This window comes from Coregonus lavaretus (genome assembly GCF_964263955.1).
Source record: "Coregonus lavaretus genome assembly, chromosome: 7".
NCBI lineage: Eukaryota > Metazoa > Chordata > Actinopteri > Salmoniformes > Salmonidae > Coregonus > Coregonus lavaretus.
In genome coordinates this window covers 7726965-7746954 of record NC_139994.1, presented here as the reverse complement: position 1 = coordinate 7746954, position 19990 = coordinate 7726965, and the positions used below count along the sequence as shown (strand labels likewise).

Here is a 19990-nt window from a genome sequence, read left to right as displayed (position 1 = left end):
GGTGTGCCTCACTGTGGTGTGACTGTCTGTGTGCGTCACTGTGTGTGTGTTGTGTGTGTGTGTGTGTGTGTGTGTGTGTGTGTGTGTGTGTGTGTGTGTGTGTGTGTGTGTGTGTGTGTGTGTGTGTGTTGTGTGTGTGTGTGTGTGTGTGTGTGTGTGTGTGTGTGTGTGTGTGTGTGTGTGTGTGTGCGTGTGTGTGTGTGTGCGTTACTGTGTGTGTGTTGTGTGTGTGTGTGTGTATCAAGGGTAGTGTGAGTAAGTGCCCAAACAGCCTGTACTAGATGTCTGGAGCTCTCTCAGTAGTGCAATCACACATACACACAGTGACACACACACACACACACACAGTGTCACACACACACAGCGAGAGGCGGGGGTGTGTGAAAAGTGTCATGGCACAAGAGAAAAGCATTAGGGGAAAAATGAGAAGGGTGAAAAGGGAGGGAGGGAGGGAGGGGTTGAAAAAAAATAAGTTTTTTGATAATTTCTCCTGTGGTTGAGTTTCACTCTTTTATGCCAAGCTTTTCATGGGTAAAGCCAATCACCCCTAGCTGCGGAAATATACAGTTCATTATCACACACCCACATCCACACACACACATACACAAAACACAGAGAGAGAAAGACCCTCACATAGTACCCTCACATGAGGCTTCACCATCACAGAGATTTCATTAGCGCAGATTAACCAATCTACATTTTCCAAATAAACGTTATTAATTTTTAATTGAACTGGGTGGATTTGAAGTAACTTCTTAAAGGATTATAAAATGCTTGCTTTGTGTCTTTATGAGACATTACGTTTCCTCGTTCACATTTCCTGTTAATTAAGTGTGAGATTTGATGGCCCTGATGAAAGAGAGGAGAGTGGGAGGGGGCAACAAGAAAGGGAGAGGTGGAAGAGAGAAATGGAAAGAGAGAGAAATAAATAAGGATGTGTGTGTGGGGGGGGGGGGGGGGGGTAGATCAGAGAGACAGAGCAGAAAATACCCCCCAGCAAGACCTGTCTGTTCTCCCTGCCTCCCCCACCTCCCTCTGCACATTAAATAGCCACACCACAGCTACTGGAAAAATGTCTGTGGAAGGAAACAGGGAGAAGAGAATCAGGTTGATGAAAGAGGAAAGACGTGAGGAGGCCTAATGGCCTATCTTTTAGTTTGTGGGTCATGAGTAAGCATTAATGCGCTTATAAAACAGATCCCAACATTTTATTTTCTATATTTTTCACTTAAAAAGCTAGCATTTCTTGGTCGCAAGAGTGCGGTTATCTTCTGACATTAACGTACCCTCCAATACTCCTCTGAATTTTGGTGTGTCACTATGCTACATAGATCAAGTAGTCCCATTAGCCTGGTTGTATGAGCTGGAATGACAGGCAGCAAACTCAGTCTGCCTAGTAATGCCATGACTGCTACATCTACCCAATTACCAAATTAGCTGCAATTTATGTAATTCCAGTGCTTCCACTCTTGGGTGTTGGCTGATCATGCATCCACAATTAGCTGGCTAGTGGATATTGCCTGGCCAGTGAGCTAGCTAGCTTACTAGCTACATTTCAGACAGTTAGCAATCTTTCGGTTGTCAGTGGCTAATAGTGCTGAGTGATTAGTGCTTCTTGAGGTCGGTTTGGTTTCGGTTCGTTTAATAAAAAATAATAATGTCTTTGATTTCGGTTTACATTTTTTAAAGCATTAAATGCATTATGAAATAATGACATAAAAATGATTTTAGAGCTTTTTAATGGAAATTCAAAGCCAAAAATTGTGAACATTCAATTGCCAAAACATTGAAACATTCCATTGTCTCTGTCAGGTCCACATTGGGTAGACATCATTAGAAAAAGAGGACATTACTCTGAAATAATAACATATTTCAGTTGTGTATATTACTTAGTTTTAATTTGATGACTTTGTGCTCGCCATAAAATACTGTCTTTGAGTCATCCTATTTAGCTAGGCTACTAGCTAGCTGGCTAAGTATGCTGCAGAGCTGTTGGACGAAATCATTTTGACTAGTTCTTCAAAGTACATAAGGCATACTTTCAAGACTGCTATAAACATCAACCGGATAGAGCAACAGTTGAAGTCGGAAGTTTATATACACTTAGGTTGGAGTCATTAAAACTTGTTTTTCAACCACTCCACAAATGTCTTGTTAACAAACTATACTTTTTGTGCATGACAAGTAATTATTCCAACAATTGTTTACAGACAGATTATTTCACTTATAATTCACTGTATCACAATTCCAGTGGGTCAGAAGTTTACATACACTAAGTTGACTGTGCCTTTAAACAGCATGGAAAATTCCAGAAAATGATGTCATGGCTTTCGAAGCTTCTGATAGGCTAATTGACATCATTTGAGTCAATTGGAGGTGTACCTGTGGATGTACAGTGGGGGAAAAAAGTATTTAGTCAGCCACCAATTGTGCAAGTTCTCCCACTTAAAAAGATGAGAGAGGCCTGTAATTTTCATCATAGGTACACGTCAACTATGACAGACAAAATGAGAAAAAAAATCCAGAAAATCACATTGTAGGATTTTTTATGAATTTATTTGCAAATTATGGTGGAAAATAAGTATTTGGTCAATAACAAAAGTTTCTCAATACTTTGTTATATACCCTTTGTTGGCAATGACACAGGTCAAACGTTTTCTGTAAGTCTTCACAAGGTTTTCACACACTGTTGCTGGTATTTTGGCCCATTCCTCCATGCAGATCTCCTCTAGAGAAGTGATGTTTTGGGGCTGTCGCTGGGCAACACGGACTTTCAACTCCCTCCAAAGATTTTCTATGGGGTTGAGATCTGGAGACTGACTAGGCCACTCCAGGACCTTGAAATGCTTCTTACGAAGCCACTCCTCCGTTGCCCGGGCGGTGTGTTTGGGATCATTGTCATGCTGAAAGACCCAGCCACGTTTCATCTTCAATGCCCTTGCTGATGGAAGGAGGTTTTCACTCAAAATCTCACGATACATGGCCCCATTCATTCTTTCCTTTACACGGATCAGTCGTCCTGGTCCCTTTGCAGAAAAACAGCCCCAAAGCATGATGTTTCCACCCCCATGCTTCACAGTAGGTATGGTGTTCTTTGGGTGCAACTCAGCATTCTTTGTCCTCCAAACACGACGAGTTGAGTTTTTACCCAAAAGTTCTATTTTGGTTTCATCTGACCATATGACATTCTCCCAATCCTCTTCTGGATCATCCAAATGCACTCTAGCAAACTTCAGACGGGCCTGGACATGTACTGGCTTAAGCAGGGGGACACGTCTGGCACTGCAGGATTTGAGTCCCTGGCGGCGTAGTGTGTTACTGATAGTAGGCTTTGTTACTTTGGTCCCAGCTCTCTGCAGGTCATTCACTAGGTCCCCCTGTGTGGTTCTGGGATTTTTGCTCACCGTTCTTGTGATCATTTTGACCCCACGGGGTGAGATCTTGCGTGGAGCCCCAGATCGAGGGAGATTATCAGTGGTCTTGTATGTCTTCCATTTCCTAATAATTGCTCCCACAGTTGATTTCTTCAAACCAAGCTGCTTACCTATTGCAGATTCAGTCTTCCCAGCCTGGTGCAGGTCTACAATAGTTCCCAGCATAGTTCCCGCTCAGCCCAGTCAAAACTGTTCGCTGCTCTGGCACCCCAATGGTGGAACAAGCTCCCTCACGACGCCAGGACAGCGGAGTCACTCACCACCTTCCGGAGACATTTGAAACCCCACCTCTTTAAGGAATACCTGGGATAGGATAAAGTAATCCTTCTACCCCCCCCCCCCCCCCCAAATAAAAAAAATAATAATAATAATAATTGTAAAGTGGTTATCCCACTGGCTATAGGGTGAATGAACCAATTTGTAAGTCGCTCTGGATAAGAGCGTCTGCTAAATGACGTAAATGTAAAATGTACAATTTTGTTTCTGGTGTCCTTTGACAGCTCTTTGGTCTTGGCCATAGTGAAGTTTGGAGTGTGACTGTTTGAGGTTGTGGACAGGTGTCTTTTATACTGATAACAAGTTCAAACAGGTGCCATTAATACAGGTAACGAGTGGAGGACAGAGGAGCCTCTTAATGAAGAAGTTACAGGTCTGTGAGAGCCAGAAATCTTGCTTGTTTGTAGGTAACCAAATACTTATTTTCCACCATAATTTGCAAATAAATTCATAAAAAATCCTACAATGTGATTTTCTGGAGAGAAAAAAATTCTCAATTTGTCTGTCATAGTTGACGTGTACCTATGATGAAAATTACAGGCCTCTCTCATCTTTTTAAGTGGGAGAACTTGCACAATTGGTGGCTGACTAAATACTTTTTTTCCCCACTGTATCTATATCCACAGTAAAACGAGTCCTATATCGACATAACCTGAAAGGCCGCTCAGCAAGGAAGAAGCCACTGCTCTAAAACCGCAATAAAAAAGACAGACTACGGTTTGCAACTGCACATGGGGACAAAGATTGTACTTTTTGGAGAAATGTCCTCTGGTCTGATGAAACAAAAATAGAACTGTTTGGCCATAATGACCATCGTTATGTTTGGAGGAAAAAGGGGGTGTTGCAAGCCGAAGAACACCATCCCAACCGTGAAGCACGGGGGTGGCAGCATCATGCTGTGGGGGTGCTTTGCTGCAGGAGGGACTGGTGCATTTCACAAAATAGATGGCATCATGAGGAAGGAAAATTAGTTGGATATATTGAAGCAACATCTCAAGACATCAGTCAGGAAGTTAAAGCTTGGTTGCAAATGGGTCTTCCAAATTGACAATGACCGAAAGCATACTTCCAATCCTATAGAACATTTGTGGGAAGAACTGAAAAAGTGTGTGCGAGCAAGGAGGCCTACAAACCTGACTCAGTTACACCAGCTCTGTCAGGAAGAATGGGCCAAAATTCACCCAACTTATTGTGGGAAGCTTGTGGAAGGCTACCCGAAACGTTTGACCCAAGTTAAACAATTTAAAGTAAATGCTACCAAATACTAATTGAGTGTATGTAAACTTCTGACCCACTGGGAATGTGATGAAAGAAATAAAAGCTGAAATAAATCATTCTCTCAACTATTATTCTGACATTTCACATTCTTAAAATAAAGTGGTGATCCACGAACTGTCTCTATCTTCTCTCATGCGGTCTGTGTGTAGACTGTGCCATTAAACCCCTACAACTCATCCAGAATGCTGCAGCCCGTCTGGTGTTCAACCTTCCCAAGTTCTCTCACGTCACCCCGCTCCTCCGCACACTCTACTGGCTTCCAGTTGAAGCTCGCATCTGCTACAAGACCATGGTGCTTGCCTACGGAGCTGTGAGGGGAACGGCACCTCCGTACCTTCAGGCTCTGATCAGTCCCTACACCCAAACGAGGGCATTGCATTCATCCACCTCTGGCCTGCTGGCCCCCCTACCTCTGCGGAAGCACAGTTCCCACTCAGCCCAGTCAAAACTGTTCGCTGCTCTGGCACCCCAATGGTGGAACAAGCTCCCTCACGACGCCAGGACAGCGGAGTCACTCACCACCTTCCGGAGACACTTGAAACCCCACCTCTTTAAGGAATAGCTGGAATAGGATAAAGTAAACCTTCTACCCCCCCCCCTCTCCCCCCCCCAAAAAAAGTGGTTGTCCCACTGGCTATCATAAGTTGAATGCACCAATTTGTAAGTCGCTCTGGATAAGAGCGTCTGCTAAATGATGTAAATGTAAGAACCTTTCAAAGTTCTTGAAATGTTCCGTATTGACTGACCTTTATGTCTTGAAGTAATGATGCACTGTCGTTTCTCTTTGCTTATTTGAGCTGTTCTTGCCATAATATGGACTTGGTCTTTTACCAAATAGGGATATCTTCTGTATACCACCCCCTACCTTGTCACAACACAACTGATTGGCTCAAACACATTAAGAAGGAAAGAAATTCCACAAATTAACTTTTGAGAAGGCACACCTGTTAATTGAAATGCATTCCAGGTGACTACCTCATGAAGCTGGTTGAGAGAATGCCAAGAGTGCGCAAAGCTGTCATCAAGGCAAAGGGTGGCTATTTGAAGAATCTCAAATATAAAATATATTTTGATTTGTTTAACACTTTTTTGGTTACTACATGATTCCATATGTGTTCTTTCATAGTTTTGATGTCTTCACTATTATTCTACAATGTAGAAAATAGTAAAAATAAAGAAAAACCCTTGAATGAGTAGGTGTTCTAAAACTTTTGACCGGTAGTGTATATATATATTTAAAAAAGTATTATAATAAAAAACAAATCCACAAAATTAGTGAACTAGGCGTTTATTACTCCTGTATGAGCGGAGAAAAACATTCATCAGCAGAGCGAAGATAAAAACTCTTAAGGTGTGATGTAGGGTGTGTTTGTTACCTTAAAGATGCCCACCCAGTCTTTGGGGTTGGGGGTGATGTAGGAGGTGAGGGTGTAGCGACACTCCAGTGCCTCCTGGGGCAGGAAGCTCTTCCTAACGTTCTGGAAGATGACATGGGCAAAGTTTGATGTTTCCATGACACCGATGCCACTGCTGGGCGAAGAGCCCACCACCTGGAAGGAGGACATCATATCCTGCTTGTCACTTCATTTGTCTGACCTGCTGGGGAAATAAGGAAGTGAGAGAATATGGAGAGAAAATAGTGAAGGGATATGGTCTGGTCAGGCATGCATATTTTCTCCTCTCTCTCACACACATAGATACACACCTCAAATGTATCGTATCAAATGTACATTTGACCCATTTACAATAAGATTTGAATTGATCGAGCCCCGCTGTTAGGTTGTTAGATCTACCTGTAGGCTGCAGTGAACGGAGATGTAACATGGAAGAATTCCAAGCCTGCCTACGCATGTTGAAATAACAATATGATGGCAAACGTCAGACTGCATAAGATCACGTTAACTAGAAAACACACTACGTTATAGTATAGCAGCAAAGAGCTGAAGGGCATGAGCGCCAAAACATGAAAGTCCAAATTTAGCTATCAACACAGCCAGCACAGGTGGCACTTTCACACGCACGGAGAGCGGTTAGCTATAATAGCCTGCATGACACAAACACATTTAGGATGATTAGCTAGTTAGCTATACTGTTCGCATAGATAACGTTTCCCTAAAGTAACTGTCATTGTCATTGACAACTGAATTGATTAAGGTACGCATTAACCTTCAATGGCCTTTTAGCTACCGAAACTGATCTGACAACAAGGTAGCTAGCATCAATCTCAGGGTTATCTGTCTTGCTAGCAGGCCAAACCCCCTAGCAATACGACAATCACAGCTATTGTTTCCGTTTAAATCGATTCATTACCTGTCTTACATATGAATCCAAACAACGTAAAATGTTGTTTTGAAAGCCAAAATATGACAGTCCAAAAGCCCTTGTTGTCACACAGCTTCAGGCCCCGTTGTCAACCACTGAGCTATGGTTGTCACTGATTGTGTCACTTCCGGGATGGGATGGTGGTGCTGAGGAAAGAGATTCCAGTTGCACCACGCGAAAATGTCAGTGATGTGATGACTCGAAACAATCTATTTGAAAGTGTAAAACAATGCTTATAATGTAGGACTATAAGTAGATATCTCTGACTAATGTACGATTATTTTCACGGTTGCTGTAATTGCACTGGGAAATAGAGGTTGCACACAGTGATGCAGGAGTCTGCATGCAATTTGATAGAGATACGGTCACAAATTCACCAAAAAGACACACAGAGCCAGAGGACAAGAGAATCAGCCAAAAAATTACACCATTAAACGCAAAGTACATCTAAAAACTTCAATAAATAAATAAATACTCTACTGCGCATGCACATCAATTTTGGTAATAATACTTTGACTGGTGGAAATATCGAAATTGCATGTTTAGGAAGTTTTGATAAAAACTAGTTTGGTTGAACATCATCAAGGTTCCCTTATCCGCAAATATTATGTTTAAACATGACAATGACCACAAACGATTTGCGTTTGAATAGTTTTAATGGTAATATTCACTAATATTGTATCAAACAAAAAGGCTGCACTCGAAAGATTGATTTAAGCGTTTGAGACCAGTTTATTAATGTCCCCCAAAAAACACTGTACTGTACTGTTAAGGGACTTAAGACATGAATACACAGGATGTCCCACCTTTGGAAGACTTCCATTGGCTGTTGCGCTCGGCTGAGATTAGTGAGTGGTCCAAATAGCAGGCAATCATAACCAACTCCCCTTTACTTCCTGTCTGTCAGCTGTCACTGTAAACGCCGAGGTCAAGGGGAACGAAGCATGGCTGCGTTGTTCAGAGGGTCTCGGAATTTATTGCAAAGATGCAATAAACATGTCGATCTGGTTCTCGGTAACGTATTTACCTGTTTTAAAATTTGCCACCGTCTTTTTCGTGGTTTGTATGTGCATAATAGCGTAACATGTAACCGAAAAACACACTTCCTAGCAAAGAATTTGTGGTGTGTTAGTGGCGGTTTTTGTGCATAACTTTGCTATCTTCTGAACAGTTGGTTGGTTACCTGCTGTGTTTGTGTGTTTTGCATTAGCTAAATACAATGTCCTCCCATGTTGACGTTAACGAAATATGACCATGAACTGATTGCCAGTGATGGCTTGTAACAATGGACATGGCTATGCCCGCATCTATCTTACAAATACCTATAAGTAGTTAGTCAATTCTGCAGAATCATGTTTCCTTAACTCTTCATGTGACCAACTGAATGGAACACGACGTTCTTCGTGGCTGTAGTGCCTGCATACTTGCACGAGTATGTTGATTTTAATTTAGCCATAAAGCTTCCTCCCCCTCTTCCTACACATCATACCTATGTGTCAATTCATTTGACACAACTACATCAGTTCAAATCGTCGCATCACACTAATGATGCTGAACTCTAAATGTCCTTCCATCTCAGACAGAGGCTTTTCTTCCTGAGCTAACTGCTCGCTTTTGAAGAAATCTATCAACATCTGGCCTGAAAATCCAGTCGGCCCATCCTAATGTCACAGGCTTTTTCTACTTCAGCCAGGGTTGCCAGTTGCTGGAAAAATGTCTAGCCCAATGACCACTCAAAACCCGCCCAAAAGGCTTGAAAACAAGCCCACATTTTTTTAGCTGCGACAAGTGAGGAGTTGCTACATTTATCCAATACTCTATCCCATAACTTTATCGAGCCAATTAAGTAGTATCAACGTAACGTGTAACAACGTTAGAAGTAAAATTCTGTTTTCATCAAAATAATAATTATTGCGAGTTGTGACATAATAAAGGAATTTGAATATGTAGCAAGAGAAAAGGTAATTCACCCTTAGTAAACTCGCCAAATCATTTTCCATCAATGGATGTCGATTTAACTAGTTTGACTGCTATGATTAAGCAATAAGGCACGAGGGGGTGTGGTATATGGCCAATATAGCACGGCTAAGAGCTGTTCTTATGCATGACGCAGCATGGAGTGCCTGGATACAGCCAGTCGTTAGCCGTGGTATATTGACTATATACCACAAACCCACACGGTGCCTTATTGCTATATAAACTGGTTACCAACATAATTAGAACAGTAAAAAGTACTGTTTTGTCATACCTCTGATATACCACAGCTTTCAGCCAATCAGCATTCAGGGCTATCCATTTGCAAGATTGACTTGTCATTTCAATAGGCACAGGCTACAGACAAAAATCTGGGTTTATGATTGTAATTAAACTTTGCCATGGTTTGCTTAGCTAGGTGCAGGTAGCCTATAGCCCCTGATAGGCCGATATCTCTTTTCAGATAGCCTAGAGTAAGATGTAGGCAAGGTGTAAGCTGTACGATTTAGTAGCTTGCTTAGTTCAAATTGACAGACTAATATATTCAACATGAACAGTGAGGCGATTTCGAGGTAAGAAGTGCTTGTTGCCCATTAGGCTACTGAGGATGGGGTCGTAATTTCAATCATTGAATTAAATATTAATTATATGGATGTGAACTGAATATGCTTGTCAACAACAGCCAGTGTTTTTTTTTTTTTTACCTGTATCCTAATCTTACTGACTGTTACCGTAAATATAATGCGTTCTAACAACTGATCGGCAATTGTGATAGAGCTTTGATAACTTCCAATTTAATTAACTAAACATGACCATTAATAATTGCATAATAACAATAATCTGAAGTTATAGGCTATTTATTAAATCCGTTTGCCAGCTCCAGGTAGTCTACACAAGTGGCACAAATGTATTTGCACTGACTCCAGTGATATTGTCATTTTAACATGTATTGTATCAAATAGTAGGCTACAATGGCATATAAATTAATAGCCTACTTGATGGCCAACAGATGCAAATGTATCATTCTCCACATTTAATGTCAGTTTCATTGAGGACTTTTCCCCATAACAGAAGCACTTGAGTGAGTTCCATAACTTCAATTAAAAATGTCCACTCGCGCAGCCCTCGAGACCCAAGAACTGAGCATGCGTATAACACTTAGCTTGAAACGGTTTTCCATAAGCAAAGTCGACAATCGCCTCCGAGCAAATTTATCTAATGTGCTCTAGTGCGCCCAAAGTCGTTTTCCAGTGCTTTGTCGCCGTTATTTCTTGATGCACATCAGTTCTAGCGTGTTAATATGTTTTATGGAGAAAGGGTTGGTAAAAAATGGGTCTCTCCATAATGACAATCTAAATAGCCTACCTACATTTGGTAAAAAGTTGTCACAACGTGCATGTGTGCTACTCACGTGACTCAGCCAGTAGAGGACTGTCTCAACACACACAGACACCCCCCTCCGGCCCTCCCCACCACTCCCTCACTCAGCAACAGCCTGCCTCACTGCCTGATAGTCAGCAGCAGGTCACGGTGAAATAGATATGATTCTTTTAAGATGCACTATGCAGAAATCGCTCCACCATTTCTTGGTTGCTAAAATGATAATAGATCGCCTAATTTCAGTTTATGTGACAAAACATGCAAGTATAGTGTAGAGAATCATTGAACCATCTAAACCGCTGTGAAATATATTTTCCATAACCAAAAATATTGTATTTTCAGATGTTTGAAGCTGGTGTACAAAACCGAAAGTAAAAGAACAGAACAACTTTTTGGGCGACCCGACCAAATTCACATAGAACAGATATACGGCTTCTTAGACTTGCTTTCAATCAGAATAACAGATCTATAACTCAAATTTCTATGTGAATTTGGTCGGGTCGCCCAAAAAGTTACATATTGCAGCTTTAAGAGAAATGCTATGGCGTGCAACTTAGAAGTAGCCCAAAAACCCGCGACCAATACATTTTCACCCAAGACATCGTTTTCAAAGTTGGCCAATTTTCTGGAAAACCACAGACATGGCAACCCTGACTTCAGCTACTCATCAGATATTGCAAAACAATTGCTGAGCTCTGAATATTACATTTCTTCAGCCGCTAACCGATCTTTGGCGGAGCAGATGGTCGGGGGGCCGGAACATAATTATAATAATTTGTACACTGCAAATTGACCACAACTAAGCCCAAAAAGAGATTGTATTGGAAAATAACACTAATTTCATAGGCTACCTTGATTACATTGAGACACGATCACGTCTGTTTTTTTATTTGTGGGAATACTTGGTGAACAGATTTGGGGGGTCCAAATAAATCACTTGCCGGACGGTTTTGGCCCGCGGGCCACCCGTTGCCGACCCCTTCCCTAGGAAGATATCAGCGTGTCAGGAAAAAATGCATAGAAACGTAATGTAATGTGGAAACAGACTGTTGTGTTGTTCTCAAGACTTGCTAAACATGTATCCAGCCGTGTCCAATGTCCATTCATTCGGTGTGTGCACTAAGGGAGTGTGGGTGCACGAAAATAGCTTCCTGTTAGTCAACATGCTGTGTTACCATGTAGGTTAACATCGAGGGCAGTTCTGTGAGTCCAAAGATCACTTGTATGTTAAGCTGACCCAGTACAATATTTTGTGCAACCGGCACAGACCAATCTGAGTAGATGTATGTTCACCAGCGCTGTTATCAGCTAGCCTAACCTGGCTCTGTGGCAGCGGGATATCAGTTTCTCTTTACATTTAATGCTACTTTCTGTTGCCCCAGCCTCAACTACAAAAAATAGTCCCTGTATTGGTTACGGTTGAAAGGTTTGGTGTTTTCAGCCCTGCATTTTGCTTTGGGGGGGGCTTTGTGCCACGCCAAGGAGTATTGGAAACACGGGCGTATGGAACTACTCTAAAAGAACAATGACAAACGGTTTACTTAAAGGAAAGATTCACCAATTTTGTTATATTGTTTTTGTGCATCTCTAAGGCGATGTTCTATCGATTCCCAGGGTCATTTCATGTTTTCATGTGTATCTGAGCTATTCGCCGTTCAAGCTGCAGAAATACAGCCGGAATGACGTGATGCAAAACTCGTCATACCAGCTGTATTTCTGCCCAACGTGAATGGCAAGAACTCAGATGAACATGAAATTACCCCGGTAATTGATAGAACATCGCTCAGAGATGCACAAAAACTATATAACATTTTTTTTAAAGGGTACATCTTTCCTTTAAGTAGGAATGTGCTAACTTAACCATAGCTTATGTCGCTACAATTTTCTGTAGTATGCCTATGTATTGACTGTCTTCTCTGTGTCTGTGCTGTCCAGTGTCGAGCAGGTCGATGGCCTCTAAGACTCCGGTGGGGTTCATTGGGCTTGGGAATATGGGCAGCCCCATGGCCAAGAACCTGCTGAAGCACGGATACCCTGTCATCGCCACCGACGTCTTCCCTGAGTCCTGCAAGGAGCTACAAGACGAGGGGGCACAGGTAACACCTAGCTAGCACCCATTTACGTCACCTAGCCTACTTTCTGTGTTGCTCTACATTACCACTGAATCATAGCAGTAATCATAACAGTAGACAGGACGCACCATAATGAATGTTGACCATGCACAGTAGATCACCTGCTGGAGGTCTACATGTTGAAACGCCCGGATATTAATAAAAAATAGGACGCCCACGGATTTTAACTACAGTGGGGAAAAAAAGTATTTAGTCAGCCACCAATTGTGCAAGTTCTCCCACTTAAAAAGATGAGAGGCCTGTAATTTTCATCATAGGTACACGTCAACTATGACAGACAAAATCAGAATTTTCTTTCCAGAAAATCACATTGTAGGATTTTTTATGATTTTATTTGCAAATTATGGTGGAAAATAAGTATTTGGTCAATAACAAAAGTTTCTCAATACTTTGTTATATACCCTTTGCTGGCAATGACACAGGTCAAACGTTTTCTGTAAGTCTTCACAAGGTTTTCACACACTGTTGCTGGTATTTTGGCCCATTCCTCCATGCAGATCTCCTCTAGAGCAGTGATGTTTTGGGGCTGTCACTGGGCAACACGGACTTTCAACTCCCTCCAAAGATTTTCTATGGGGTTGAGATCTGGAGACTGGCTAGGCCACTCCAGGACCTTGAAATGCTTCTTACGAAGCCACTCCTTCGTTGCCCGGGCGGTGTGTTTGGGATCATTGTCATGCTGAAAGACCCAGCCACGTTTCATCTTCAATGCCCTTGCTGATGGAAGGAGGTTTTCACTCAAAATCTCACGATACATGGCCCCATTCATTCTTTCCTTTACACGGATCAGGAGTCCTGGTCCCTTTGCAGAAAAACAGCCCCAAAGCATGATGTTTCCACCCCCATGCTTCACAGTAGGTATGGTGTTCTTTGGATGCAACTCAGCATTCTTTGTCCTCCAAACACGACGAGTTGAATTTTTACCAAAAAGTTATATTTTGGTTTCATCTGACCATATGACATTCTCCCAGTCCTCTTCTGGATCATCCAAATGCACTCTAGCAAACTTCAGACGGGCCTGGACATGTACTGGCTTATGCAGGGGGACACGTCTGCACTGCAGGATTTGAGTCCCTGGCGACGTAGTGTGTTATTGATGGTAGGCTTTGTTACTTTGGTCCCAGCTCTCTGCAGGTCATTCACTAGGTCCCCCCGTGTGGTTCTGGGATTTTTGCTCACCGTCCTTGTGATCATTTTGACCCCACGGGGTGAGATCTTCCGTTGAGCCCCAGATCGAGGGAGATTATCAGTGGTCTTGTATGTCTTCCATTTCCTAATAATTGCTCCCACAGTTGATTTCTTCAAACCAAGCTGCTTACCTATTGCAGATTCAGTCTTCCCAGCCTGGTGCAGGTCTACAATTTTGTTTCTGGTGTCCTTTGACAGCTCTTTGGTCTTGGCCATAGTGGAGTTTGGAGTGTGACTGTTTGAGGTTGTGGACAGGTGTCTTTTATACTGATAATAAGTTCAAACAGGTGCCATTAATACAGGTAACGAGTGGAGGACAGAGGAGCCTCTTAAAGAAGAAGTTACAGGTCTGTGAGAGACAGAAATCTTGCTTGTTTGTAGGTGACCAAATACTTATTTTCCACCATAATTTGCAAATAAATTCATTAAAAATCCTACAATGTGATTTTCTGGATAATTTTTTCTCAATTTGTCTGTCATAGTTGACGTGTACCTATGATGAAAATTACAGGCCTCTCTCATCTTTTTAAGTGTGAGAACTTGCACAATTGGTGGCTGACTAAATACTTTTTTTCCCCACTGTATTTGTCGGCCTTGTGTGTTTTCTCTATGACTTACTGTATTGCTCTCCATTACCATGAATCATAGCAGTAGGTCAACAGACTCATACCTGTAGGGCAGGGAGACAAGCATAGGCCACATTACCGGTACATGGACCCTACATGTGAGCTGTGTACATGCTGAGTCTGGAGGTGATGGTCGAAGTACATCTGTTTGTGTGTGTTTCTCAGGCTGCGTCCTGACTCTCAAAGGGTGCACAGTGCTTAAACCAATCCAACGCTTTTAAATCCATGACGGGGAGTGTGCAAGTGCAGACTTCAGGAATATGGAGAAAAGGGATGCAACCTGGTTGTATCTCTGTTAGTGTCTTTTCTGTTTATTTCTCACCCCATCTTTACCATCTGTTTCCTCCCTGTCCAGATCCTGGACTCCCCAGCGGAGGTTGCAGATAAAGCAGACAGGATCATCACCATGCTACCCTCCAGTCCCAACGTCATAGAGGTCTACACTGGACCCAACGGCATCCTCAAGTAAGCAGCTACCCCTCTCTGGTCCTTCTCACCAGAACTAAAGTGCTGGTGTAAAACAGACCTGATCCCCTTTCTCTGGCCTAGCCTCTATAACTGGCCTGTCCCCTACAACTGGCCTGTCCCAGTTATAGGGCAGGGGTAGGTAACCCAGATCCTGGAATGCCACCAATTAATACAGGCTTTTGTTGTAGCCCTGCACCTGTGCACCTGATTAAACTGATCATGGTCTCTGAACTGAGTTAAGTCAGGTGAGCTAGTGCTGGCCCTAAAACAGAGCCTGGTACTGTGGGTCTGCACTCTGAGATAATGTGATATGGTCATGTGACTGTGTTGTTCCTCTCTTGTTCTTCTGGTACGTGCTATCTGGGATCCTTGGGACGTCCCGACCCCCCAGTGAAGTCGAAATTTAAAAGGGTTAAGGTTAGATAAGGCCTGATCACCGACAACGATGAGACAGCCTATAGGGAGGAGGTCAGAGACCTGGCCGTGTGGTGCCAGGATAACAACCTCTCCCTCAACGTGATCAAGACAAAGGACATGATTGTGGACTACAGGGGAAAAAAGAGGACTGAGCACGCCCCCATTCTCATCGACGGGGCTGTAGTGGAACAGGTTGAGAGCTTCAAGTTCCTTGGTGTCCACATCACCAACAAACTATCATGGTCCAAACACACCAAGACAGTCGTGAAGAGGGCACAACAAAGCCTATTTCCCCTCAGGAGACTGAAAAGATTTGGCATGGGTCATCAGATCCTCAAAAAGTTCTACAGCTGCACCATCGAGAGCATCCTGACTGGTTGCATCACCACCTGGTATGGCAACTGCTCGGCCTCCGACTGCAAGGCACTACAGAGGGTAGTGCATACGGCCCAGTACATCACTGGGGTCAAGCTTCCTGCCATCCAGGACCTCTATACCAGGCGGTGTCAGAGGAAGGCCCTAAAAAAAAGACTCCAGCCACCCTAGTCATAGACTGTTCTCTCTGCTACCGCACGGCAAGCGGTACCGAAGCGCCAAGTCTTGGTCCAAAAGGCTTCTTAACCAAGCCATAAGACTCCTGAACAGCTAATCATGGCTACCCGTACTATTTGCATTGCCCCCCCCCCCCCTCTTTTACGCTGCTGCTACTCTGTTTATTATCTATGCATAGTCACTTTAATAACTCTACCCACATGTACATATTACCTCAATTACCTTGACTAACCGGTGCCCCCGCACATTGACTCTGTACCGGTACCCCCCTGTATATAGCCTCCCTACTGTTATTTGATTTTACTGCTGCTCTTTAATTATTTGCTATTTTCTATTATTTTATTATTTTATTAAAACTGCACTGTTGTTTAAGGGCTTGTAAGTAAGCATTTCACTGTAAGGTCTACACCTGTTGTATTCGGCGCATGTGGCAAATAAAATGTGATTTGATAAGGGTAAGGGTTAAGGTTAGGGTGACGGTAGAGGTTAGGCTTTAGAATAGGGACGTCCCAAGGATACTGTATAGCACTAACCCTGTTCTTCTTTCTCAGAAAAGTGAAGAAGGGAACGCTGCTCATCGACTCCTCCACCATCGACCCCTCCGTCTCCAAGGAAATGGCCCTCGCCGCCGAGAAGATGGGCGCCGTCTTCATGGACGCTCCCGTGTCAGGAGGTAACATTCTGTTGCTATGGCGATCACGTACTGTGTCACTCTACTAGCCATGTCCATAGAAAGGTTTTCCTTCTCCTGTTTCTGGCCTACTAGTGGTTCAGTCTCTGAATAGACATAGCACACAGATATATTTACATACACATTCACACACACACACACACACACACACACGCACACACACACACTCCTTCTCTCTCTCTCTCTCTCTCTCTCTCTCTAGTCCTCATTTCATCTTGGACACACAAACAGACACATCAGCTGTAGAGCTTTATCAGTAATGCTAACCATGTCATGTGTTCCTATGTGTATCTATAGATACCCTAGTGCACCAGAGTCTATAAATACAGACTCTGGTGCTATATATTATAATGAACAGTATGTAGGCTACAGGCCACTGATTGTACACCGGTGACAGATCAACAGCTGGTGGAAATTGATCTTGTTGATGGCAACATATTTGAGGCTATAAGGCAACATTGTCCGATCAGAATCCTAGGAATAAAACGAAAGCAAACGGGCCGAAACAGGGGAAAAACTACCTGAACTTGTCCAATTAGAAACGCTTGTTTTTGTTTTTCCATTGCATAAACGTTTTGCTACGGTGTGCACTAATGAATACGACCCTTACCTGAGCAAGCACAATATAGGGTTGGTAGTTCAGCGCTGTGCTTCTTCCCTCCAGACAGTGACCACTCTTTGTAGTCAGTGTAGAGCGGGTTTTATTGTTGCTTTTGACCGGGTCTTAAAGGCAAGGTTTTAAGTCGTCATTATGTTAGTCCTGTTGATCTGATGGCTCCTTGACAGTGCACAGGACAGTGTTCTCCTTAATGGTTTGAGCCGCAATGGAGAATACCGTGTCAGTGTTTTTTGATGGAGCCGTAATGGCGGGTATCTCTTGTCAGTGCCTTTCATGTAGATAAAGAGGAGAGAAACTGGCCCCACAGGGAGTGAAAGGTGAGACGGGAGGGAGACGCATAGCTGTAAAACTCTCCCTCTCACCTCGGCCAGACCAACCGGGGGGCACGCACACGCACACACACACACACAGACATACACATACAAATACGACTGATTCACATTTCTGCAGGTCCACTTTTTGACGATCCCCAACAGCCCACACCGTGGTCATATGCTTGTCTGCCAACACTCATTTTCTCACACACATTCCTCACACACAACGCTCCCTCCCTCCCTCTCACACACACACCCTCTTTGCAGTGTAGACAGGCTGTAGTTAGTGAGTGCAGTCCTCTGTGAAGACCCTTCCTCTCTGAAGATTGTTTTACACACACACAGCCACACACACACAGACACAATGTTTACAAACTTCTTCTCTGGGCTCTTAGCGAAGCCTGGTTTACTGCTCTGGAATGGCCAATGATTTACCTGTTACTTCTAGCCTGAGCCCCACAGACGCCTAACGCGACAGCGCGCGCACACTCCCAAGTTCGGACACAAACACACACACACTTGACCGCCCACTATCTAAAGCTCATATATATATATACATACACATCCTAACAGAACTGGCCTCTAACCCCATTGCTGAGGATGAAAGTGGCCCATCGGTGAAAAGCTGAACTTGGGGAGAAGACAGAGAGAGAGGTCAGGAGGTGGAGGGTAAAATACAGGTCACCTCCCAGACGTCCCAGTGTGTTGTGTTGTGAGGGCTTCTCTCGCCGATAGAGTGGGGGAGGGGATTTGACATGCTGCGTTTGTCCAGGAGGTGGCACTCTGCCCCAGTAGGGAGCCATGTTTGTATGCGTGTAGTGCAGACACCCAGGGGTGTCAAACCCATTCCATGGAGGGCCTAGTGTCTGCAGGTTTTTGTTTTTTTCCATTCAATTAAGACCTAGACAACCAGGTGAGGGGATTTCTTTACTAATTAGTGACCTTAATTCATCAATCAAGTAGAAGGGAGGGGCATTGTGTTGTATTTAGTGTGTCTGTGTTTGTTAGAGACAGTCACTACTGTTTCTTGTGATCAGATCCAGATCTAACGACAGTGACACACACACACACACACACACACACACAGAGACGCATGCATACACACATACACACATGAGGTGTTTTTGACTGGTGGTCCCACCAGAATCTTCAGTTATGAAGTCACCACTGCACACAGACACACACACACGGTGACATACATTGATCCCTAACACACTTATTTTTGTGTGAGTTAATGCTTATGATATCTAATATGGTATCTACACACACGCACAGATTCATGCAAAGATCACAAACATTTTCAGTCACTTCATGCATCCTCACAGACAGAGACTTCCTGTGCTTTTGGGGTTTTCTTTGTTTTTTAAATTTAGATTTTTTTTTTTATTCAAAATTAATCCTCTCTGGTCTGAGTGGTGAGTGAGGTAGTGTGTTTTTAAAAGTGTGTGTGTGTGTGTGTGGTTCCCACCTCGAGTGCGTCACTAGGGGTTTGGCAGTTTCCCCTGGGGTCTGAGACGAGGAATAATAAACTTGTTAAATAACGACAATCAAAAAAACATATTTCTTTCTTTCGCTCTCTGTTTGTTGGTCTTGCTCTTACTGACCAGTTGCCTGGCCCTGTCTGGCCCTGCCTGGCCCTGCCTGCTATGTCCTGGCATAGATACTGTCTTTCACTCTCTCTCACACACACACACACACTGCACGTAGTCACTTACTGTACACACAAACAAGCGCATGGACACTCTAAAATATACACACACCAATTCTCACACACACACATACACACATTCACCACTGTCTGGTGTTGTTAAAAGTGTCCGCATGCAAACTAGACCCACAACAAAACGGGCTCTGACGTCACGAGCCCGGGCTGTTGGCACGGCGATGGCAGAAATAGGAGCAGCAGCTAACGAGCGGCGGGGTTGTTAGCGGTAATTACCCAGCATGCCTGCGTCTTGTCTTCCGGCAGTGGACCGCCACATCGCTAACGGACGGCGATTTTAAAAAGCTTTAAAAGCCATTCATTAATTTCCCAATGCTGAGAACTACACTATCAGTGGTCGAGAGAGAGAGAGTGTGTGTGTTTAAGGGACTGTACTGCATTAACTTTGGTGCGACCGTGGGAGCTTAATGGGTTTGTATACAGTGTGTCTCAGACAGCGCAAGTTTGCTGTGCAACCTTTTAGCTGTGTTTCAGCCGGTTACATACTCATTTTCAGCAGGCTACTTTTTCCACTTCATATTAACTAGGCTACTTTCCATTTAAAAGTTTCATTTCTCTAGTTCGTCGAGCCCTCTCCCGCTAGAATTAGCCTCTGC

General features: G+C 43.4%; 1 protein-coding gene and 1 pseudogene across 2 annotated transcripts in view; one reads left to right on the top strand and one right to left on the bottom strand.

Annotated features, from left to right (window-relative positions):
- The window catches only part of LOC311131862 (tax1-binding protein 1 homolog B-like), a 34717-nt pseudogene extending 28164 nt beyond the window's left edge, over positions 1 to 6553 (bottom strand). Inside the window, exon 1 of the transcript XR_014615355.1 lies at positions 6365 to 6553. The product of XR_014615355.1 is annotated as a tax1-binding protein 1 homolog B-like (transcript). The remainder of the gene's footprint in view (positions 1 to 6364) is intronic.
- Positions 6554 to 8231: 1678 nt separating this feature from the next.
- The window catches only part of LOC311133029 (3-hydroxyisobutyrate dehydrogenase, mitochondrial-like), a 55414-nt gene continuing 43655 nt past the window's right edge, over positions 8232 to 19990 (top strand). Inside the window, exons 1-4 of the mRNA XM_084166447.1 lie at positions 8232 to 8324; positions 12600 to 12760; positions 14966 to 15075; positions 16599 to 16720. Of these exons, the coding sequence (XP_084022573.1) occupies positions 8255 to 8324; positions 12600 to 12760; positions 14966 to 15075; positions 16599 to 16720 (463 nt within the window). The 5' untranslated portion in view covers positions 8232 to 8254. The remainder of the gene's footprint in view (positions 8325 to 12599; positions 12761 to 14965; positions 15076 to 16598; positions 16721 to 19990) is intronic.